The sequence below is a fragment of the Talpa europaea genome (genome assembly GCF_964194135.1).
Source record: "Talpa europaea genome assembly, chromosome: 5".
Lineage (NCBI taxonomy): Eukaryota > Metazoa > Chordata > Mammalia > Eulipotyphla > Talpidae > Talpa > Talpa europaea.
This window is the reverse complement of record NC_140071.1, coordinates 143,535,278-143,558,475: the sequence shown is the minus strand read 5'-3', so window position 1 is coordinate 143,558,475 and position 23,198 is coordinate 143,535,278. Positions and strand designations below refer to the sequence as shown.

Here is a 23,198-nt window from a genome sequence, read left to right as displayed (position 1 = left end):
CCTCAGATGCAGGGAAGGACAAGGAAGGGCCAGACCACCCAGGGCCACCCCTACCTGCAGCACCTATTTCCCCGTCTTCACACTGGAGCCCCTGGCCCATGCCTCCCCGGCTCCCAGATGCCAGCAGCACCTCCCAGGCTGCTCTCGAGCTCTGCCCCACCCGGGGTCTTACTGCCGGGAACCACTCCAAGCCCCACCTTGGCACCGCCGCCCTCCCCTGAGGCTCTGGCAGCTCCCCTCTGCTCAAATGCCCCACTCACCCCTGCTGACAGCCCATGCCCCAGGATAACTGGCATGACACCACCACAGCAGAGCCCAGCATGTGAACAGGCAAGGGCTTCCACCAAAGCCCCTTCCTTGCTAGACACCAAGTTCACATCCCTTCCGGGGTGGCATCCACAGGCCCCGGGTGTGCCACCAACAGGCGTGAACTCAGGCCCCGGGCCCACCCGTCCAGGAAAACCACCCACTGGCAGCAAAGTCCCTGCTGCTCACCTAAGCACACTTCCCACAGCCTGGGGCCTCCGGCCTGACCAGCGTGGTATGGGGGCCCCCGCAGCAGGCTCACCCGAGAACCCAAGCACGCAGAGTCATTGCCGCGGCTACTCTAGCTGGCAAGGTGACAAATGGGTGGAGGAAGGTTCTTTTATTTTTGCAACATCATTCCATACAAAAGCAATAGAAAGTTAACAGTCTTAAGTTTACAACTGAACATTTCAACAGGAAACCTGTACATACATCATTTACAGCAACTTTACACGGGAGCCAGCTGTGACGTTCTCACTCCCCTGGCTGCCTGGCAGAGACGGCCCGTCCCGATTCCAGACGGTGTAACTGGCATAAAACCCGCGAATTTAACAGCTCCATGCAGTCTCTTACCGACTCGGTGCTCTGCCGGAGGCACACGCTCACCTTGACATGGTGACAGGGGGCCAAAACCCAAACCTCCATAAATACATCACAGGTATTAGACTCTGAACCACTCCAGACACCAGGAGCGAGCAGAGCTGGGCTGGTCCCGTGAGCGCACGGCCCTCGGACGAGCGGCCACTGCCCAACCCGAAAGGCCTGTGCTCGCCAGTGAGCGCACGCGGCTGCCGCAAAGGACAGCAGGGGCTGAGTAAGAAGTTGGCTGCGAGATTGCTTCAAGTTCAATTTTCCTCGGATGAAGGTCCATTTTACAATTTAAAACATGCACATACACTCACTATACATAAAATTAATGTTTAAGAAAATAAGGCAAGAGTAACGATCACCAGAGAGCATGAACTATGAACAGGAGCCGTCCAGTTCCCAGGCAGGATGCTGGCCGGGCCGCTCTCGCCAGCAGGTGGGGGCCACGCCTGCCCTCAGCCGCCTCCAGCAGCTGTACCCGTTAGCTCGTGGCTGAGAAGTCTCTCAAGGGCTCTGTTAAACAGGCTTCCAGGTCAAACTCGTCCCCCACGGGGCAGTCCACGTGTCTGACTTTGGTGGGCGTGCCAGAGTACATATCCTGGAAGACAGAAGGCGGGTCAGGGCAAGTTCTCAGCCACATGGGGCTGGCTGCAGGCGGCACTGTCCCTGTTGCCCTGGCCCAGGACACGGCTCGGGCGCTGGAGCACTCGCCAGCACATGCACAGGGCTGATCAGTGACAGCTCAGACAGCAACAACCTCCGCATCAGCCCCATCACAGCCGGTCCCCTACCCAACGCCCGCACCCCACTGAGACAGACGACCATGACCCCTTTGAGGCCTGCACGCAGCCATGAGACAGACACGCGCTCTGCCCACAACCTTTGGGACCTGCGTGAGCACCGCTCGCGACCAGAGGGACCTGCTTGCTGTACCTCCAAGGGGGCAGCTGCCCTGCCCACAGGGGCATTGGCAGGGGTGTGTGCCCAGGGGCAGCGTGGACAGAGGGCTCTCGGCACGGGCGGCGGTGCCTGGTGGGACAGCTCTGTGTTGCTTTAATAATGGGTTCCAATTCTCCATCAGAAGGTTTTAACTGAAAGGTCACACACTTGAGTGTGAAGTGTTTACAGGTGAGGGAGTTCAAGTCAGCTGAACCCCAACATATTGAGACCAACTAAAAGCAACTTTTGCATGAACATTATGAAAAGTTTCTGTCTGGGGCCTCCCTGGCGGCGCTAGGGTTAAGTCTCAGCACTATGAAGCCATCGGCAACCACTGCAGCCTGAGTACAATCCCCAGCCAGGGAGCTACCCACAGGGCACAGCTGACCTCTTCTGTCTCCCCGCTGCTCCCCTCAGCAGTGGATTTCAGTGGACCCACCCCTTCTGCTCCCTACTCTGGGGCGTCCTCTCACCCCCCACGCCTCTGGCCTGTATCCCAGCTCTTGCATACATAAATAAATCTTTAAAATAATAATAATAAAAGCACCAAACTTTAGCCTCAGCTTCAGTTTGCAAGTGGCTGCACTTCCACACCTACCAGCTGCAGCACCCACCCGAGGCCAGGCCAAGGAAAGGCACTTACAAAGTTATCCTGAGAGCTTGTCTGCGACTCAGAGCTGCTTTCTGCAGATTCCGTCTCCATCTCCCCCAGGTCTACAGGGTGTCTGTGAAAGGAAATCAAGGAGGCCCATCAGTCACCCTCACATAACCGGGGGACACGCCCCACAGGCAAGTTCTCCAAACACCATCAACCCCACACTGCAGGTGAGGACGTCCAGGCAAGCCCTCCAGTTCCTGCGCCCCCACGTGCCCCGTCATGCTGCCGGTCAGTCCACAGGTGAGGCTGGCACAGCCACCATGGTTCAGAGCGCACTGGCTGTGGTGGAATTACTGAGCCACATCCACGGGCACCCTTGTGAGCAAAGGCACCCACGAGAAGCCCAGCTTTGGCTGGTGGGGGGAGGACATGGCGGGAAGCCATATTACACACCACCGATATTTCCCGTTCTCTACTCACGGCGAAAATGGGACAACAGTGGTGCACTGGGGCGGGGGAGAGTGAGGTCACATCCACAGATGTGTCAGAAAACAGCTCACACAATATCCCTAGGACATCTCCCCAGCACAAAGCAGATGTTTGTTGAATGAGCGTCTACGGGAGAGGGCCTGGTCACGAGGCCGCCGAGGCAACAAAGGCTGGGCCAGCACAGCCCTCTCTGACCGTGCAGCAGACTCAGGCCTCATGAAAATTTTCAAGTAGACACAAGTTTGAAAACCAACAGGGAAAAGGTAAAAGTTTTCCTACATTAAAAATGGGCCTTTTGGGCCTCCCCGGTGGCGCAGCGGTTGAGCACTGGGTTGCGATGCTGCCCGAAGCCTCTGCAGTGCCAGTTCGATCCCCGGCCACCTGCGAGGGTCCCACACAGCATGCAGACCTCTCCTGTCTTGCCTGCTGCTCCCCTCAGCAGTGTATTTTATCAGTCTGCCTGTTCTGCTCCCCGCTCTGGCTCTGGAGAATTCTCTCACCCTCCCGCGCTTCTGACTGTACCCAGTGCTTGCATAAATAAATAAATAAATAAATCTTAAAAAAAAAAAAAGAAAACGGACCTTTCATTTCACTCTTCAACATGAATGATTCAAACACTTCCTAGACTGTCTTATAAACAAACACCCACATGGTCTAGCTTTACAAAGCTTGGTTTTTTCCCCAGCTACAGAAAGCAAGCACAACCCCAGAAGGAAAGCCTTTCTTTGGCCTCCAGAGCCACCAGCCCAGCGGCAGCCATGGGCCCGACACCCTCGAGGCGCGCAGGAAACGCTGCCGCCACACGGAGGAGCCAGGGCCGCTCGGCTCGGGGCAGGCAGGACGCACGCAGGACGCACATTTCCGGCAGGTCACATCCTTCTTCGGCGGGAGGGTCCCAGAAATGCAGAGCCACTTTCCAGAGTTTGATCTGCTGGTCCCATGACCGTCGGCTATACTTCTTGAATTTGTTGGGGGTCTTGGGGTGAATGCCGGGCTGTCGAAGGTGCCTGCAGGAGAGAGACGGTGGGCCTTGTACATGCTGCTCCCCTTTGCACATTGGCTTGAAAATTAACCAGGCTCCAAGAGCAGCACTACTGAGTCAGGCTGGCAGGGAGCCTGCAACGGAGCAAGTGCACAAACATGACCTCCTGGCCTCCAAGGGCGGCTGCCTGCAGGCAGCGCGGGGCTCGCCTCCCTCCGGCGAGATCTGCATGACCTGAAACTCTTTTTCCCCGTCGTGTAAAAAGTTCTACATTCGTGAGACTACGCTGAGAAGTATCATCTAAGTATCAACAACAAAATATAGTTTTTTAAACTTAAAATCCCAGTTTCTTGGTCACTAGTCCATTCTTTACTTACAAAGTAAGTGCCCAAAAGGCACTAAGAACAGCTCTTAGCAGGTGGGAACTATTCCCAGAGTCCGATCCCCCTCAAGGCTGCACCACCACGTGAGGTCCAGGCACACGCCGACCAGGCACCCACCTCGGGACTTCCTTGATGTAGCGATCGTAGGCAATGGTGTTCTTTCCATAGTTGATCTGCTTCTGTCTCCTCATCAGGACGCTTTCGTCTGTCTCCAAATCAGCAGGCACCACAGACGCAGACTCCTTCGAATCAGAACTGAAGAAAAATGAAGTTATTAACAGAACAGGCCTTGCGATTAAAAACACGACGTAAGGGGCCTCGCCTCCCTGGTGGTGCAAGGAGTTAAGCCGCTACCTAGGAAGCTGTCTGCAGCCTCTGCAGTTTGATCCCTGGCCAGGGAGCTACCCACAGGGCGCAGCAGACCTCGCCTGTCTCACCTGCTGCTCCCCTCAGCAGTATATTTCAGTCAGTCTGCCTGTCCTGTTCCCTGCTCTGTCTCTGGGGAATCCTCTCACACCCTCTTCCCACCTCTGGCCTGCACCCCAGCTGTGGTATGCATAAATAAATCTTAAGGGGAAAAAAAAAAAAAACACAACAAAAAACCCTGCAGCACCCACCCCCCGCCTTTTTTTCTAATGACTTACGTATTTATGCACACAAGAACCTGGGTACAGGCCAGCAGTGTGAGGGGATGAGAGGACTCCCCAGAGGCAGAGTGGGGAACAGAACAGGCAGATCGACTGAAATGCACTGCTGAGGGGAGCAGCGGGGGAGACAGGAAAGGTCTGCTGCGCTATGTGGGAGGCTCCCTGGCCGGGGATCAAACTCACACAGCAGTGGCTGCAGACAGCGTCCTACGTTGCATCTTAACCCCTTGTGCCACCAAGGGAGGCCTGAGCCTGCAGCCCTTTCACCCGTGGCTATCTACTGCATAATATTTCAAAACAGGGAAGGGGATCAACAGTCAAGCGCTAGGGCGACAACCAGCACCTCCGTCACCACGTTCACTAACAAATCACAAGCGTCTGCTAGGAAAGAAACACTGACATGGCGCCTACCTTCCTGAGGAGGGTTTTCTCTCTCTTCCAGAGTCATTTATGAGGAGTTTCCTTTTGTATCTGAGAGCAAAATAAATGTTTTTCAGAAGAAACAAAAATGACCAGATGCTTACAGACCTACAGACCGCTGCCAGGCCTTCCCTCGGTGCGGGGTCAGGGCAGCAGGCCGGCTGTCTTCAACCCCCCTCCATCCCCTCTCCTCCCGTGAGGAAGGGCACGTGGCCATCAGCGCACCCCTCACCCGCACGGAAAGCAGGGGCTTCCCCCGGTCGAATAAAAACCCCAGTTTCCGTTTAAATAAACAGACATAACAAATAAGTTTACACCCCCAAAGCCCTGAAGTCTTTTGGGAAAAAGGGTGGGGGAGAGGCTTCTCCTGTCTCCAACCCGTCCCTTCTCCCGCACCCCTGCTCTCAGCCCCGGCGCCCCTGGCGCTGTCACTGCCTCCCAGTCCTCCTCATCCGCTGCGGCGCCACCACGGTCTCTCTGCGCAAAGACAAGCTCCCTCCATTTTACGGAAAATGGCTGCTACTTATGGCTCAGTGCCCCACAGCTTCTTAATCCGACTGTCTGACGGACATCGGGCCACTTCCGCTGCCCTGCCCTGCCCTGCCCTGCCCGGAGCCAGCGGCGCTGCGGCGAACACCCTGCGTGTCCCCATGCATCAACCAGCCTTCGGGCGAACCTTCAGTGACGTCGCTGTTCAGATCTGCTGCCCATTTATTCATCGGGTTGTCTGCCCGTGCCACAGGGTTACAGACTGCGCTAGCACCAGCCACGGCAGCACCAAGTTCGGTCCCCAGCCAGCCAGGGAGCAACCCCCAATACGCAGCAGACCTCTCCTGTTGCACACCCTGCTCCCCTCGGCAGTGCGTTGCCATCAGTCCTCCTGTTCTGCTCCCCCCACTGATTCTGGTGGATCCTCTCACGCCCCCCACCCCCAACACACCCAGATCTTATATGCAAAATAAATCTTTAAAAAAAAGATAAAAAGTAACTACATGTTAGTTATATCTTGTGTGGACACTTCTTCCCATTCAGTGATGTGTCCTTTCAATCTTACATTTTCACAGTGTAAATGCTTTTTAACTAATCCCTATTGTTCACTTTTGCTTTTATTTCCTTTACCATGGGAGGCAAGTCTCTAAAAACATCCTTATTCTCGATGTAACCTAACACTGCCATTGCTTCCTTCAACACATTTTAACGTTCAGGCCTTACGCCTGAATCTTTAACCCAGTCGGGGTTACCTTTTGTGTCTGCCGTGATCCAGCCTCATCCTACTGGTGGTTACCCAGCGCTCCCAGCCACACATGCCCGTAGCGGCTTTATCACGGAACAGGTGCAGGTATTTACGTGAATTTACTTCTGGGTTTTTGACTGTTTCACTGACTGATGTATCCATTTTTGTGCCAATTCCAGTTTCTACCACAGCTGCTTTATAGTGATTTGGAATTAAGTAGCTACACCTTTATTTTTTTCCTCAGAAATAGCTTTGTTATTTGAGATCTCCTGTGGTTTCCTCCCACTTTCAACTGCTTTCTGTTCAATCTCGTTGATATATACCGTATGCTGGCATTTTGTCGGGGCTGTGTTAAATTTACATCACTTACGCAGACTAGTCACTGTGGCGTCTACTCTCCTCACCCGTGGGCAAGGACGTCCTCGCGACTCCTCACGTCACCATCGAGACTCTCTAACATCCTACTCTCATATAGGCTCTTTACTTCCTTAAATGAGGCCAAGCGGATTTTTAATACTACAATAATCAGTGAAGTTACTTTCCCAATTTCCGTGCTTCTCACTTGTTTGTCTATACAAAAGCAAAAGCTGGGGCCTCCCCGGTGGCTCAAGGGGCTAAGCACAGCACTATGAAGCAATCTGTAGCCTCTGCAGCACGAGTTCGATCCCCGGCTGGCCAGGGAGAAGCCCACAGGGCCCAGCAGACCTCTCCTAACTCGCCCGCTACTCCCCTCAGCAGTGTACTTAGGTCAATCTGCCTGTTCTGTTGTTCCCCGCTCTGTCTCTGGGGAATCCTCTCACTCCCCACATCTCTGGCCGGTACCCCAATTCTTGTATGCATTAATAAATCAATATTTAAAAAAAAAAAAAAAAACACCAAAAACCAAAAGCTCATGTTGACTTTGGAAGCTGCCACTCTGCTATATTCATCAGCTCTTTCTCACAGCTTTTGGCAGATTCATCAGGGCTTTCCACACACAGGACCAGGCGGTGGCAACCATTTCATTGCTTTCCCAAAGTGGATTCTGTTTTTGTCTGCTAGCTCTGGCCAAAACCTCCAATAGCAAACTTATTTTACTTTTTTAAAAGATTTATGTATTTATGCTTACAAGAGCTAGGATACAGATCAGAGGCGCAGGGGACGAGAGGATTCACCAGAGACAGAGCGGGGAGCAGAACAGGCAGACTGACGAAATCCACTGCTGAGGGGAGCAGCGGGCGAGTCAGGGGAGGTCTGCTGCGCCATGTGGGTCACTCCCTGGCCAGGGATCGCACAGGCTACAGACAGCTTCATAGGTTGCGTCTTAATCCTTGAGCCACCAGGGAGGCCCAAGAGCCAATTTAAACTGAAGCTGTGACCCGGCCTTGTTCCTGATCTTAAGAAAAAAGTTTTTAGTTTTCCACTGTTATTATATTGCCTTTATTTATGACACAGATTTATTATGTTGAATTGGGTTCCCTTTATTCCCATCTGGTTCAGCATTTTTATCACTAACGGGTGCTGAATCTTATCAGTGTTTTCTCTATATCTACCGATAATACCATTTTCACCTTTATTTTCCATGATAAGAAAATTTTCACTCTACCATCACATACTCCTTGGACACATGTCCGTGGGCTCACCATCCCCTCCTGGAAAAAGACTTATCGCCCAGCCCACCCCCGTCTCACGCCTATGGATCTCATAAGACATTTGCACTGCCATCTCGGCAGCTACCCAATTCCCCACTCCGCAGAGGCACCACCAAAAGAATCACAGTGCCAGAAGGCCATGGTGTGTCCAGCCTCAAGCTGGCTGTGGTGCCCCAGTACAGCCTGGATACCAGGCAGTAATGAATGACTCTCCCGCCTATCCAACTCTCACTGATCACAACCCATCCAACGAGGACCAAGAAATGAGTCCTCAACCATCTCCAGTGTGTCATCTCCCCCAGGACCCCAGGTGAAAATGACCGCCTTCAGTAAAATCAAGCCTTCAAACTGCTGGTCTATGGTGTCAGCCACGCCCCCTTCCTGGCGGGAAACAAGGCAGACCACCAGTATGAGGAGGTATCTCAGAAAAAGGACCAGCTTTCCACAGAAGGGGGTCACCAATAAAGGTCCACAGATGCCCTAAACAAAACCGCCTGATCTCAAAGTAGGATCATGGCCAGAGAGACAAGCTATTAGACAACCTAAGACAAAGAAACTCCCCTGCATGGCTGCAAACCTGCAGAGTGGAGACCCCAGTTAGGGGCGCCCACCACACACAGGGAGTTGTGAGAATTGCTAAAACACCCGTAAGGGAGTCCAAAAGAGGCACAAGCTAAATCAAACACTCCAACTCAACAGCCTAACAAACAACCTATGTAAATCTAGGGTGATCAGAACGTTGGGGCCGACATCAAGGCCGCGCTTCCTACCCAGGCACATGACCCACCCACACAGGCGTGGTGAGGCCGACTAGAAGAGGTGCCACCTGCCCCCATCCCTGAGGAAGCAGCTGCAAACACCACCCCTGACAGAGCTACAGCAGCCCCCAGAATTAAGAACCAACAACACTCTTGTCTCAGCGAGTTTACTCATCTGGAGTGCAGCAGCCCACGGCAAGGGCAGGCGAGACCAGAGCTGCCAGAGACACAGGGTGGTGAAGGGGGCCGCACCTGAGCCACGAGGAGGGGAAGCACTTCAGAATTTGGATACACAGGATTCAGGGTGCAGCACCCCAGGTCCATGGGCCTAAAATTAGGGCCCCTCCTTGTACTCAGCATTTCCAATGCGTTACCTGAGCAGATTCACCTGAGAGCTTGAAAAATGGCTAAAAACCCACCCTGACGGCCTAGGAGTCAGTCTCGGCACTATCACCACCAAGGCCTGAGCCTGATCCCCGCCAGGGAGCTGCCCACAGGCCGCAGCAGAGCCCCCTGTCTCCCCGCCGCTCCGCTCCCCGCGGTGAACCCTCTCACCTTCCCCCAGCCCTGAGCCGCACAGAAGAGCTGCGGCTCTTCCTTGAAAAGCAACTAGAGCCCCGGGCAAGAGAAATAAAAACGCTGGGCCCCCCGGCGCCGGCGCCCGCCCCCGCCCAGCCCAGCCCAGCCAGCCCCGCGGCGCCTCGGCGGGCCCGCACGCACCTCGCCATCTCTCCGCTCACTCGGGTCCGCATCTCGTCCTCCTCCACCGCGCTGGCCCAGTCCGCGCGCCGAGACCCGGGCCTGGGGCCCTCGGGGGTGGTGAAGCTGCCGCGGGCGGAGACGCGCGTCTGAGGCGCGAGCCCCGCCTCGGTGTCCCCTCCGCCCGCCCGCCCGCCCGGGCCAGCCTCGCCCCGGGGCGCCCGCGCGGGTCCCGGCCCCGCCCGCCCGCCCGCCCGCCTTCCCGGCCGCGGGGGCGGCCCCGCGGGCTGCGGCCGGGAGCGGCTGCCGGGACGCGAGCGCCGCGCCGCACACGCAGCCGCGGCCCGGGGAGCGCCGGCGCCCGGCGAGCCAGGGGGGCCCGGGGGGCCGGCAGCGCGGGGGGCCCGGCCCGGCCCGGGAGGCGCAGACCTCGGGGGGCCGCAGAGACCCGCCCCCGCCCGCCCCCGCGCCGAGGCCCGCGCGCCCCCGGCCGGCGCCCACCTGTCGGGCCTGGCGGGGCCCGCGGCGTCCCGGGGCGTCCCGCGCCGACCGTCCGCTCTGCGCTTCCGTCCGCGGCTCCATCGCGCGGGGGGCGGCGCGCTGCGCGGGAGACGCGGTCAGGGGGCCCCGCCCGCCCGCCCCGCGCCCCGGCCGCCCGCCCCGCGCCCCCCGCGCTCACCTGGCGTCGCCGTAGCCGGGCGGGCTGCGCGGGCGGGCGGCCATGGCGCGGGCGGGCGGCGGCGGCCGAGGCGTCTCGTCCCGCGCCGGCGCCGACGGGCTCTGCGCGCGCCCCGCCCCCAACCGCCTTTAAGCGGCCGCGGGCCCCGCCCCAGCGGCGGGCGGGCGAGACCATCGGCGCGCTCGGGGGGGGGGGCCCGCGCGCCTGCCCGCGTCCCGCCGGCGAGCCGGGCCCGGGTCTCGGGCCGCCGGGAGACGCGAGACCTCGGTCCCCGACGCGGGGTCACGGAGGTGGGCGGGCGCGCCGGGCTGGCCGGGGAGACGCCCCAGAGCCGGGCGGCCCCCCCCGCGCCGGTGGCCGGGCCCGCGCGGGTGGGGGAGGGGCGTTGGCGGGAGATTCGGGGACGCGCGGCGCCGGCCCCGATTGGCCCCTCCCAGGAGGGGGCGGGGCGGCGGCGCCGATTGGCTCGGCCTGGCGAGGGGCGTCCGCGATTGGCCCAGGCCCAGCGGGGCGGTCCCCGCGCTGGCGGGAACCGCGGACCCGGAAGGCCCGCGCCCGTTTTGGGGTCTCTGCGCGCGCGGGCGGCTCGGTCCTCGGCCTCCGCCGTCCCGACGCCAAGCGCGCCGCACCCCCGCGGCGCCAGGGCCGCCCCCAGCCCGCACCCGGCCCCCGCGTCCTGCGCGGGCCCCACGGCCCCGGGCGCGCCCTGGGCGCGGAGGGAGGCGGGGTCCCACGCGGGGGGCGAGAACCCCGGGGTCCCCGCAAGCCGGAGGTGCTGCTGGGGCGCCCCCCCCGGCCCCCGCCCCCCCTCCCGGCCCCGGGGAGGGGCGCGCCCCGGGCGGGTCTCCCGGGTCCGAGGCTCAGGCCCCCCCTCCCCCCTCCCCCCCCCCGCCGCTCGCGAGAGAAACGGGACAGCGCGGAGGGCGGCGCCAGCGCGGCTTTATTAGACGCCGCGTCTGCTGCTGCGACAGCCGCGCTTTACGGGCAGGCGCGACTCCACCCGCCGCCCGGCTCCGCCCGCGGCCGCCTTCGTGTGCCGAGTGCCAGGGCCACCGCTGGGCCGCCGCTCCCAGACCCCCGGGTGCGCTGCCGCCTGGCACGCGCGCCGACTGGGCCCCTCCTCCGCGTGGCACAGCCAGGTTTCAGGGTCCAGGGGCACAGGAACCGGTGGGGACCCACCTGTGCCCCCGGCACCGGGAAGACGCCCATCAGTGCCTCAGCCACCGGCCTGCAGGGCTGCGCCTGGGCGCCGGACCAGCACTCTCGTGGCCCGAGGAATGTGGCTGAGGCGCCCGGTACTCAGGGCAGTGCCTCCCGGAAAGGGAACACCAAGCCTGACCCCGCCCTGAACTCCCGGGGCAGGGGAAGGCACAGGCAGGAGTGGCATAACATCCTTCCGGCCCCCAGAAGCGGCCCCCAGAAGCGCAGCTGAAATAACAGCTGATCTGATCCCTCCCAAGAGGCCAGGACCTCCCAGGAGCAGCCCCCAGGCAGTCCCTGTGGGGAGGGGGCGCAGGACGTCGGAGCAGGCTGCGGTGCACCTAGGGCGGGTGTGCGCCACAAAATTAAGGCAAGTGGCCCAGGTCAGGACCATGGGCCTCCCGGGGGGCAGTTCAGGGGGCCGGAAATGCTCTGGAGGCAGATGCAGGGTACTCTGGGCCCAGGGCCCACCCACCCCCAAGCAAGGAGTGAGGGAGAGTGCGCAGGCCCCCACTTCCGCAAGAGCCCCCTTTTCCAGCTGGGCCTCCGCTGGAAGAACAGCCAGTGGGAGAACAGCCCCGGCCCCGCTCAGCGCACAGCACACACATCCAGGATGCAGAAGCGGGCCCGGCAGGTGGGGCAGGGCACACGGCTGGCCAGCCAAGTGTCAGGATGCTGCGGGTCCTGGCGGCTGGCGAACCACTTGCCCATGCAGGTGAGGCACCACATGGGGCGGCAGTAGCACTGCTGGCACTCGCCCTCGGCTGCCTCCTGGCACGTCTTCACCAGCTTCACAGCGGCGCGCGTCTGCATGCAGCCGATGCAGGCCTCCAGCTCCTGTGGGCAGACGCAGCCGTCAGGGGACCCAGCGCTGGCCGCCCGCCCACCCCAGCACCCGGGCTGGCCATGGGAACCACACCTGACTGCTGGGGACGGAATAGGGCGGGTTGACCTCTACCAGGGAGGCGAAGGTATCCAGGAACAGGTCGCCTAGGCTCTGGCGGATGACAACGGCGGCCGCGCTGCGAATGGGCGCCCGGAGTTTTTCACACAGCTCACCATACTCCGCGGCGTTCAGCCTGCACAAGGGGGGCTGCTGGGCGCCGGGCCGGGACCCTTGCAGGGCCCTCGACCGAGACAGCCTGACTAGGACCCTGGGGTGGCGGCGGGGGAGGCTGAGGCTGCACCCCAGGGGGTCCACCACTGCACACAAAGAACATTCCCACCCTGTCACCTGGGGAGGCCGACCCGAGGGAGGGGAGGATGCGAGAACTGCAGCCGAGCACAGAGCCCGGCCACAGCAGGGCCAGGCAGCACGACAGCCCGGCACGGCCGGACCTGGGCAGCCACCAAGTTCCTGTGCGAGCCAGTCCCTGCCGTGTTCCCCGAGAGATTGTAGAGGCAGCTCGGGCAGCCAAGAGGAAGAAGGTGGAGGCACAGAAACCTGGGAGGGCCCCCCCAGGGCAGGGCCACCACACGGGGTGCTGGGAGCTCGCGCCCACGCCCACCCAGCGTCCCTCTCGAGAACGGCAGGCAGGCCGGGGGTGTGGCGGGCATGCCTACCGGATGTCGAAGGCCTGCACAGCGGGGCGAGCGCCAGCCACGCGGATGGTGAGCAGCTGCACCGGCAGGTTGGAGTCGGGCGAAAGCTCGTGCTGCCGCGACGCGGTCACGGTCAGGTGCACGTCTTGCTGCTGGGCCACGTGCACGCGGTAGGCGGTCACCTTCATCACCCACGTGTCCGTCACGATCACCCGGGCCCCTGGGGCCCCCGTGGCAAACTTGTCGATGCGCCTGAACTCGGTGTTGATGGAGGCGGCGACGGCCCTCCAGCCCGACTGAGGGAGAGCGTACAGGGCCAGGGTTCGAGCCAGCGGGTGGCGGGCCCAGCGGTCCCGTGACCAGTAGTAGATGAGGGCGCCAACGACAGAAGGCAGGGCCAGCGCCAGGAAGAGGAACAGCTGCCACGCTGCCGGGGCCTGGCCAGGCACGTAGAGGTGCTTGTCCGAGGCTGCGAAGCACATGCCCACGTAGTAGCCTGCGGGGGACCAGAGAGCCTCAGCCCCAGGCCTCACCCCGCCCCAGGCCCGGCCCCTCCGCCATGGTCTGCTCCCAGGGCCGGTGCGGCCGTGGGACCCGGGACAGGTGCAGCGCCCACGGCGAGGCCAGGACGTCGTGAGCGCAGGGAAGCACCGAGGCCCAGAAAGCAAGTACGGGGCGGGAAGCTCTGCAGGGCCCGCTGCCGGTCCCCACCCCAGGGCCAAGTCTTGGCCTCTGGCCCTGCCCCCCCAGCAGGGCCTCTCAGGACAGCGCCCCAGGAGGCCGACTAACCGTGGCGGGGCTGCCAGTCGGGTCTGAGCTCAGACACTGGGAAGTATCTGCGCCGAAGCCGCCGCGCTTGAGGGCACTTGTTACCTTTCAAAGCCCCAGGTGCGCCCTCGGGCCCCTGAGGTCCAGCCCCGCAAGGGTGGGAGTGGCCGGGCCGCCAGGAGGGCCAGGGGCTCCCGGGGACCTCGGCACCGGCCCTCGCTCGGCCCTCCTCTCGCGGCTGGGCGAGGCCCGCCCTGCCCGGCTCCCTCCGCACCCTCCCCAAGGGGCAGCCCCGCTGCTCCTCGCGCCCCCACCCCGCCCTCCCTGCTCCCGTCCGCGGGGTGTCCCCGGCACCCCACGCGCCGGCCGGTCGCCGCGCACAGGCGAGGACCAGCTTCCCGGTGCGGCGAGCGCCTCGCCCCCCCAGGCCGGCCCCAGCCGCAGGGACCCCGCCGCCGGCGCGCCCGCCCGGCGTGGCCCCGGCAGCGGCCCGGGCCGGGGCTCACCGAGCGGCAGCAGCGCGTGGCACAGCAGCGTGGCGGCCGAGCGGCGCAGGTGGTAGGCCACGAAGGCGGCGTCCTCGCTGCCCAGCCAGCCGGACAGCAGGTTCTGCACCGTGAGCCCCGCCGAGTGGAACTCCGTGGGCGTGAACACGAAGCACACGGCGAACACCAGGTAGGCCAGCGTGAAGGTCACCTCGGGGCTGTCCATCGCGCCGCCGCCGGGCACCGCTCGGGGACGCCCGCCCGCAGCGGGCAGCAGGCCTGGGCGGGGGCCCCGCTCCTCCGGCCGCCGGCGCCGCCTCCGCGCGGGGCACCCTGGGAGTTGGAGTCCGCCGAGCGCGGGGCACCCTGGGAGCTGGAGTCCGCCGAGCGCGGGGCACCCCGGGAGCTGGAGTCCGCCGAGCGCGGGGCACCCTGGGAGCTGGAGTCCGCGCCCTGCCCCGCCCGCGCGGGGCGTCGTGGGAGGCTGGGTCACCGCCCGTCGAAGCATCCGGGGGTGGGGCCGCCGCGGGGCGTTCTGGGAGGCGGCGCCCCGCACCGGCCCGAGGTCGGGAGACGAGCGGCCCTCTGCAAGGGGGCGACTGCGCGTTCCCCTTTACAGCTAAGGGGACTGCGGGCGGCCCAGGCCGCGGCCGTGCAGCGCAGCCCGGCGCGTCCGCCTGAGCCCGAGGCCCCGGTCCGTCCCCCGCCCCCAGCCCGGAAGCGGAATCGCCCGCGCGGAGCGTGGCCGCCGGCGCAGACTCCCATTGGCCGCCGTCCCTGGCGTCCCGCCCCCGCCGCGCGCTGATTGGCCGGACGCGCCAACCGTCAGTATTTGAATCGGCGGCGCCGGCTGCTGGCCCGGGAATCGGCGCCTCCGCCCGACTCTGCGCGGCCGGCAGGTGAGGGGCGCGCCCGGCCCGGCGCGTCCGAGGGCCCTTCCGCGGCAGCCCCGCCTCCCCCGGGCCCCCCCCACGCCCCCGGGGCCCCCCCACCCCGCGGCCCCCGGGCCCCCGCACCCCGCGGCCCCCGGGCCCTCCTACTCCCCCATCCCGCCGGGCCCCGCACCCCGCCGGCCCCGCCCCGGGACCGCGCCCCCTCCCCGGGCTGAGACCCCGCAGCGGCCGCCGCCGCCTGGCCCGACCGGCCCCGGCCCTCCCCAGCCTCACGCCGCGGCCCCGAGACCCCCGGCAGGCTCCCGGGGCCCCTGGGCCCGCACTGCGCCTGGGGCCGTGAGGGCCGGGGAGGGGGCGGCGGGCCGCGGGCCAGAGCCCGCGCCTGAGGGGACCCCGCGTGCCCGTGGACGCCAGTCCCGGAGGGAAGCTCTGGGGTCCCGCAGCGCCCCCCGCGCCCGGCCCGCGCCTCCGCGCCCCCGGGGCCCGCGCAGCTCCGAGGCCTGGGGCGACCCTCTCCGGCCAGGGCCGGCCTGCGCTGGGCCCGCGGCCCCGGACCCGGAGGCCGGTCCCGCCCGCGCGCCCACGCCCGCCCTCTGCGCAGGATGAGCCTGCGCGGCCTCGGCGACGGCAACGCCCGCGGGGACAGGGGCGGGGACCGCTGCGACCTCCTGCCCGCGCGCCCCGGAAGGCCGCCCGCCCTGCGCCCCTCGCAGAAGGAGAACCTGCCGCCCGCCGGCTCGGGCCGCGCCGCGAAGGTGAGCGCGCGGCCCCCGCCGGCCCTGCGGCCCTCGGCCTCCCGGACCGGCCGGCGGCGACCCCGCTCAGCCGCCCGCCCGCCCGCCCCCGCCCTGCAGGTGACGTTCCAGACGCCCCTGCGGGACCCGCAGACGCACAGGCTCGCGAGCCCCCAGCCGAGCGGCAGGCTGGAGGCCGCTCCGGACGCCAGCGCTGGAGGCGCAGACTCGGGCCCAGACGCGGCGCCGAAGGAGAAGTAAGGCCCGCGCTTCCCGTTTGCTCGTGGGCTCGGCCGGAAAACGCTGCTTTGTCACGTCACCTCTGGTCGGGCTTCCTGGGGTTGCGGTGAAGGCCGGGGCCAGGTTCCTGCTGCCCCCCCCACGCGCCTTGAGCACGCAGCCCGGGTCTCTGTCTCACTGAGGCGGGAGCTCTCCTGAGGGCGGCTCCAGGGGTGGGCGCCGTGCCTTTGTTTACAGTTTTGGATCCTGCTGGGGTCCCCCGTTGCAGGCCCGCCTGGCAGCAGCCACCCGGGCCCGCGGGACTGGGTAGAGCTGATTCTGGACTGTGGGGGTCCGCTCTGACTGGTCAGCACGCGGGCTGTTCTGCAGCTCAGCTGCAAGGGCTGGGCCTGGGCCCGGTGGTCAGCTGAGCAGGCGCTGCCCCCTCCGGTTCAGCCTGGCGAGGAGGGCCCTGGTGACGGCTCTTGCATCCAGGTGAGGCCGGCTCAGCCTGTTGGGGACTCCGGACCCTCTGCACTCAGAGGCGGAAAGGGCCCCGCCGGCTCCTTCTGGTGTTTGAGGATGCAAACTGCTCACACCTCCTTTTCCTCGCGAGCGGGCTTTAAATGCCTGGGGAGAGGAGCGACAGTGACGCGTCACTAGCGTGTCCTTCATCCAGAGAGAGACGAGGAGGAAGAGGAGGCCGCCTTGGGTCGCCGCCCCGTGTCCCTGCAGAAACTTCTCCGGCAGATTCTGCTTTTCCAGACCTCCTCGTCTCTCTGTCATCTGCCTCTCGTACTCTTTTTGAAACTCAGCAAAACAGAATTAGAGGTTCAAACTCCTGCCCAGAACAGAAGGGCCCAGCCTGCCTCGTGGCCCCAGAGATTCCCTCCCCTGTCCACTCCCCAGGGTGGCCTTGGGGTCCCGCCAGGCCTGCCGTTATCTCCAGCAAAAGCTGGACCACCGGTCTGCCCCTGATGGGGTGTCTGGCGGTGCCCATGACAGGCATAGACTGGCCTGCGGCCTATGCGCATGCCTGCCCGCCCCACCCTGGCAGCCCCAGCCCTGGTCTGTGGGGCTGCCTGTGGGAATCGGCCCTAGGAGTGGCATGGCCTGGCTTTCCTTTTCCTGCCGGTAGCTGTGTCTCTCGCAGCCAGGAGAATCACAGTAGAGGGGGCCTCCCCGGTGGCGCAGCTGGTTGAGCACAGCGCTGTGAAGCTGTCCGCAGCCTCTGCAGTGCGGGTTCGATCCCGGCCGGCCAGGGAGCTACCCACATGGCGCAGCAGACTTCTATCTCCCCGCTGCTCCCCTCAGCAGTGCTTTCTGTCTACCTGCCTGTTGTGCTCCCCGCTCGCTCTGGTCTCTCACCCTCCGGCGACTCTGCCGTGTACCGCAGCTCTTGTATGAATTAAGAGAATCTCAGTGGAGGGCAGGTGGCCTCCCACATGGTCACTGGTTCTGTCTCTAAACAGCCAACAGTTCGCCAAGGAAGTGGATGCCAAAGCAACCAATGGAATCCTTCAGCAACCAGCAGTGGCCGATGGTGATCTGCCTCTTGGGGATGTTAGACCAGACTCTGAAGACCGGCAACTCTGTGGACCCCCTGCTGCCGCCGCTGACCCCTCAGGCTCTCCCCTGGCCCCAGGGGGTCTCGAAAGCCAAGTGACCTACCCAGGACCGACGTCTGGCTGCCCTGGGCAGGCCCTGGCAGGAAGGGCCTGTCTCTCCACAGAGAAAAGCGTTGTCTCCACCTCTGACGCTTGCGACCCGCCCGCGCTGGTACCCCAAGAGGACTCTCCGGGAGCGGAAGGAGAAAGTGCACCGGGGGCGTCTGATTTCTCTGCCGGGGCTGTGATGCTTGCTGGTGCTGGCCCTAAAGCCATCTCTGGAGAAAGGCCCCTGACCCGGCCACCTGGTGGGGTCCCAAGCAGCCTGGACGACACCGTGGCTGACTCTCTGGAGCCTGGACGGGCTGCGTCCCCAAGTCCTCAGGAGGGGGTGGACAGTGGTCAGGCGGTTGCGTGCCTGAGGAGCGGGCCGGTGCAGCTGGAGTTTGACCTTTCTGATGCAGCTGCTGTCCAGAGGCCGCCCTCACCAGGGGCCCTGCAGAAGTGGCCCAGCCTCCGGCCTCCCTCCACGAGGCCAGAGGCCAGGCCCGGGGAGCCCCAGAGTCCTGCACCCCCAGCCCAGGGCCCCAACCGCCGGGACAGCCTGAACTTGGACCCGTTTGGAGGTGGTGGAGACACCCGGCCCCCTGAGCACCCGACAAGCAGCCCAGCCAGGCCCACAGCCCCAGAGGATGTACCTCCCAGCCGGTGAGTACAGGATTTGCCCGCCCTGTGGCGCCTGCCCAGTGAACGCTGTGCCCACGGTGAGTTTGGCAGCCACAGAAAGCGCCATCACGCGAGGTGGTTCCTCAGCTGCGCTGCCCACACTCACGCGCAGGCTGTCCTGGGCTTTACTTTCCCAGGGTTGTCCCCCGGGGCACCGCCGGCTGCCAGCTTCATTGGCTCCCTAGGCAGCCTGCGGGGCCTCACTGCTGACCCTTTTCAGGCAGGTGCCTGCAGCCCCCGAGCAAGGCGCTGTTGACGGGCAGACTCCAGCAGGGACCGCGGGCCTGAAGGGCGAGGTACGGGCGCCTGCGGGGGAGAAGGCCAAGGGGGGTGCAAGGACCGGCAGACGCTCCCGCCCCTTGTCTCTATGAGGGTGGTGCAGCGGCCGCCCAGGCCCTGGCTGCATGAGGTGCTGCTTTCTCCTCCAGGAGGGGACCCCGCCGTCTCCCCGCGCACAGACGCCCCCGCGCGGCCCGGGCCTGCAGTCGCAGCCCCCCTGCGACCTGAGCGAGGAGCACTTCCGGGACCCGGCCGAGGGTGCGTGTCCACGGCCCTCCCCTGCCCCCACCCCGCGGAGGTGACTCCGGTCCTAGAGCGCGTCCGCCTTGTCCAAGAGAGCAGACTCGCAAAGGGCCTCTGGACACGGGGCGCCTGCAGCGTGCAGAGGCCGGGCGGGAGTACCACCTCCGGCGCCAACAAGCTCAGCTCCGGGCGCCCTCGAGCCTGCGGACGGGTCTCCCAGGCGGGGCCTTGCACGCTCCTCGCTGCTTGGGCACTGGGGGGCGCTGGCCGGGGTAGAGCCCACGGGGCCCTGGAGGCCCATCAGGGGTATTCCTCGAGCGCGACCCCAACAGCTGGCTCGGGGCGTCCCCAGCTGTGCGGACAGCATCAGTCTCTGCAGCCCGAGGGCATGAGGCTTTCGGGTGTGGGGAGCTGCCACCGGCTGTGTCCAGATCGGCTGCGCCTGTTCTCACGACCCGCGTGCCGGCACTGCGGCCCCACACGGGCTGCTGCTGGGCCTGGGGCTCCCCGTCCCCGGTGCGCGGACACGTCGGGGTGGCTTCGGGTTCGCTGCCTGTTTCTTTGCTGGGACGTCGGGAAGAGCTACCAGGGCGCTTGCCTCGGGGGAGAATTTTTCTCCCGCCATCGCCCCTGAGGAGCGACCTCGCTGAGGGGCCCCTTGTGGGGCCGTGAGCTGGTTCTCAGGGCGCTGGGGGCCGGTCTCCGCGTCGGGGGCTGCCACTGGCACTCCAGTGTCTTCAGCGCCTCAAAGCAGGTCCTGGGGTGGGGGGTCACGCCTGCGTGCCATAAAGCCCATGGCGGCGTCTCCCTCCCAGCCCTAGGCACGGGGGCCGAGGTGGACTACCTGGAGCAGTTCGGGGCGTCCTCGGTAAGTGGCACCTTCTTGGCTGCTTTGGGGGGGAGGGGGCAGTGCCCAGGTGCGGCTGCCAGGCCTGTCTCCAGGGTCTTCCCTGCAGCTGGTCAGGCCACGTGCCGGGGCCCCCACCTGGGCCGCCCTGCTGACGCCTGTGCCTGCAGTTTAAGGCGTCAGCGCTGAGGAAGCACTCCTTGTACCTCAAGTTTGACCCACTCCTGAAGGAAAGCCCTCAGCGGCCAGCGCCCCCGGGCCCCAGCAGGTAGGTGCTCTCAGTCTGGGGAGGGCGGCAGCACCGGGGCGCCCTTGGGCTGGGGGCGTGGAAGGGTTCCGGGCGGACTATGAGAGCCAACTCGGGAGGCCACAACCCTGGGGCAGGAGGCCATGTTGGCCGCTCCTGCCTCCCTCCAGAGCCTTCTCCCTGGCGGGTCGGAGACCGCCGGGGCTGACCCTGCCCTGAAGCAAACAGCCCATGTGCTCTGCTCTCAGTGCCCCTGGCTCAGACGCACCCACCCCAGGAAGCCCGCTTGCCACACTGGTGGACCTGGACTTCGGATCCCCAGCAGCCCTTGTGAGTGCTTCATGCCAGGATGGCGGGGGCGGGGGGGGGTCAGGCCTCTACAGGGGGGACCTGGAGGCCCGGCTGGTCTTCGCCCTCAGGTGCCGGTTCTGCCGCCCCCGTGTGCCCTCGGGCCCATCGTGGACCTGCTGCAGTACAGCCAGAAGGACCTGGACGCTGCGGTGAGGGTCCCGCACCCACAGGGGCGCCAGGTGCTAGGTGGGGAGGGCGCCACCGGCTCAGTGGTGTGTCTGTGCAGGTGGAAGCTGCGCGCAGGGAGAGCCTCCTGCTAAAGAGCCGGTGCGAGGAGCTACAGGCGAGGAACCTGGAGATGGGGTGAGCGCTGGCCACACCCCCTTCCTACCCCCTTACCCTCCGTCCTGGCGGGCGTGCCCAGGGCTCAGACAGGCACCTGCTCTTCCACAGGAAGATCATGGAAGGCTTCGAGGGTATCGTGTACCAGGCCGTGGGTGAGTGCAGGCACCCTGCCCTCAGCAGGCTCCCCTCCTCCCTTGCTGCCCCTCAGGGCCCAGCTGGAGTCGGGCAGGCGTCTTCTTGTGGCAGCTGCTGCTCTACGCCAGGTAGCCAGATACTGGGCTGCTGCTAGGGCCAAGCTGGGCGCTGCTTGAGCAGCCTGATCCCCAGGGCTGTGTCCAGGTGGGCACAGGCTGTAGAGGCGCGCATGCCGGGGCCAGGCTTCTCCCGCTGACGGCCCTAGGTTCATTCTGGGAGGGCATGGCGGGTACCTGCCGACAGCCTCTGAGGGGGCAGGCTCCCACCTCCTGCTAGGTGGTGGGTGGTGCTGGGCACCCCACCAACCCAGAGCCCTCATTTTCTTGCACTGAAGAGGAGGCTCAGAAACAGAAGGAACATTCCAAAGCCGAGATCCAGAAGGTTCTCAAAGAGAAAGAACAACTGGCCGCAGACCTGAGCTCCATGGAGAAGTCCTTCTCTGAGCTGTTCAAGCGGTTTGAGAAGCAAAAGGAGGCCATCGAAGGCTACCGCACGGTGGGGGCCCGGGGCTGGAAGCTGACATCCAGGCCTGGCCATTGTACCCGACCCAGGCTGAGAGCCCAGCTGGGCCACGATACCCGCGGGTGGGGCAGGGCTCCTGACTGGTGGCGTCCTGGCTGCAGGACAACCCCCACCCACCTGGTGCTGGGGTCAGGGCTGGGGGTAGTTGCGGGGCCTCCTGGGGAAGAGCCGGCTGAACTTGAAGGTGTGGCTTGGTATTGGGGGAGGAGGCCTCAAGCCCTCAGACCCGGGGGGGGGGGCGCCCACCCTGGCCCTGAGCACGAGGCCCTGGAGGCCTTCAGCAGCTCCCGGTGGGAGTGCCTTGTGGGGCAGGAAGCCGGGCACAGGTGAGGGCACCTAGAAACAGGCCCTGGGGCTACGGAGTCGACAGGCAGGCCGGCGGGATGCCCGGCAGCTGGCTCCCTATCTGGGGCCGCCGGGCCTGGCTTCCTCACACAGGCTCCTTTTCCACCTCACCCGTGTCAGGCATGCGCGCTCCTGGCCACAAAAGCGTCACTGCAACAGGCCTGCAGGAGGGACACCAGGGCCGCAGGGTCACGCAGTGGTGGGCTCACCCAGCAGGGGGTGCTGGGCAGCAGGGAGGCGGGGAGCAGTGGGGGACAGAAAGGGAAAGCCCAGGGGCCAGCAGGCTGTAGGGCGGCAGACTGGCTCCAGGGAGGAGGCACCGCCCGGGCCCGAGGGAAGCGGGGGTGGCCGGGCAGAGGCTGGGACATGACACCGGCAGCCAACCAGGGAAGGGGCTGCATGTGAACGCAAGCAGGCGCTGCCCACGGGCAGGGGGCCAGGGCTGCTCTGCGCCTTGGGAAGAGGCCGCCTTGCAGAGCCGGGGGCACCAGGCGAGGTCAGCGTCCCTCGTGTCCCAAAGAATGAAGCCTCGCTGAAGAAGTGCGTGGAGGACTCCATCGCCCGCATCCAGGAGGAGGGCCAGCGGTACCGGGCGCTGAAGGCCCACGCCGAGGAGAAGCTCAGGCTGTGAGTGCACTGGGAGGGGCCCGGGCAGGGCCTGGCAGGGCCTGGCCGCCGGGCTCAGCCCACCTGCCGCTTCCCCAGGGCCAACGAGGAGATCGCCCAGGTGCGCAGCAAGGCCCACGCGGAGGCCTCCGCCTTCCAGGCCGGCCTGCGGAGGGAGCAGATGCGCGTCCACTCGCTGGAGAAGACCCTGGAGCAGAAGGTGGGCGGGGTCCAGGCCTGCCCCGAAGGGGGGGGCAGCACCTCAGGCAGCACAAGCAACGCCCCGACTCTCCCCAGACGAAGGAGAACGAGGAGCTGACCAGGATCTGCGACGATCTCATTTCCAAGATGGAGAGGATCTGAGGGCTCCCTCCCCGGAGCGCGCCCCGCGTCTGTCTTTGCCAGGAGGCCCCGGTCTGGCTTCCCCCAACCTCGCCGGCTTTCACGCCGGCCTCACTGGTCCGCCTTAGAGGACGACTCAATAAAGTCCCTGATCGCAGCACTGAAGCCCTCGCCCCTCTTCCCACGGAGGTGGCCTGGCCGGGGCCTTGGGGTGAGCAGCACCCAGACGGCCACCGAGAGGCCTCGAGAGCAAGACGGGCACCCGGAAGGGGTCCCCGCAACTCCCTGCGGCCCTTCTGAGCTGGGCATGGGCCCCCGGCCCCTCCCGCCCCAGACTTGCTGTTCCCCATTCGCCGCTGGGCAGCAGGCTCTCGAGGCCCTCACTGCAGAGACAGAGGCCCTGGGTGGG

At 64.8% G+C, this 23,198-nt stretch overlaps 3 protein-coding genes across 6 annotated transcripts; 1 reads left to right on the top strand and 2 right to left on the bottom strand.

Annotated features, from left to right (window-relative positions):
- Positions 1–1,375: 1,375 nt before the first annotated feature.
- Positions 1,376–10,397, bottom strand: SLBP (stem-loop histone mRNA binding protein; the record flags this gene model as incomplete). 2 transcript variants are annotated; one of them, XM_084233656.1, is made up of 8 exons in its annotated part: positions 1,376–1,492; positions 2,477–2,558; positions 3,778–3,927; positions 4,403–4,540; positions 5,344–5,403; positions 9,696–9,800; positions 10,176–10,274; positions 10,354–10,397. In XM_084233656.1, 8 exons carry the CDS (start codon positions 10,395–10,397, stop codon positions 1,376–1,378), a joined length of 795 nt encoding a protein of 264 aa, XP_084089782.1. The 2 variants fall into 2 exon arrangements, with proteins under 2 accessions (XP_084089782.1, XP_084089783.1); XM_084233657.1 differs by lacking the exon at positions 10,176–10,274.
- Positions 10,398–12,141: 1,744 nt separating this feature from the next.
- TMEM129 (transmembrane protein 129, E3 ubiquitin ligase) lies at positions 12,142–14,574 on the bottom strand (the record flags this gene model as incomplete). Of its 3 annotated transcripts, none has more annotated exons than XM_084233446.1 (4): positions 12,142–12,390; positions 12,473–12,707; positions 13,117–13,591; positions 14,370–14,574. In XM_084233446.1, the coding sequence occupies 4 exons, from the start codon at positions 14,572–14,574 to the stop codon at positions 12,142–12,144; spliced, it is 1,164 nt and encodes a 387-aa protein (XP_084089572.1). The 3 variants fall into 3 exon arrangements, with proteins under 3 accessions (XP_084089572.1, XP_084089573.1, XP_084089574.1); XM_084233447.1 differs by having other exon boundaries at positions 12,473–12,680; XM_084233448.1 differs by having other exon boundaries at positions 12,473–12,632.
- Positions 14,575–15,843: 1,269 nt separating this feature from the next.
- Positions 15,844–22,938, top strand: TACC3 (transforming acidic coiled-coil containing protein 3; the record flags this gene model as incomplete). Its single annotated transcript, XM_084233050.1, has 14 exons — positions 15,844–16,232; positions 17,667–18,509; positions 18,748–18,823; positions 18,956–19,064; positions 19,865–19,917; positions 20,067–20,164; positions 20,392–20,473; positions 20,563–20,643; positions 20,721–20,797; positions 20,888–20,931; positions 21,309–21,469; positions 22,362–22,468; positions 22,547–22,667; positions 22,745–22,938. The coding sequence occupies 14 exons, from the start codon at positions 15,844–15,846 to the stop codon at positions 22,808–22,810; spliced, it is 2,307 nt and encodes a 768-aa protein (XP_084089176.1). The 3' UTR covers positions 22,811–22,938.
- Between the last annotated feature and the right edge of the window lie 260 nt (positions 22,939–23,198).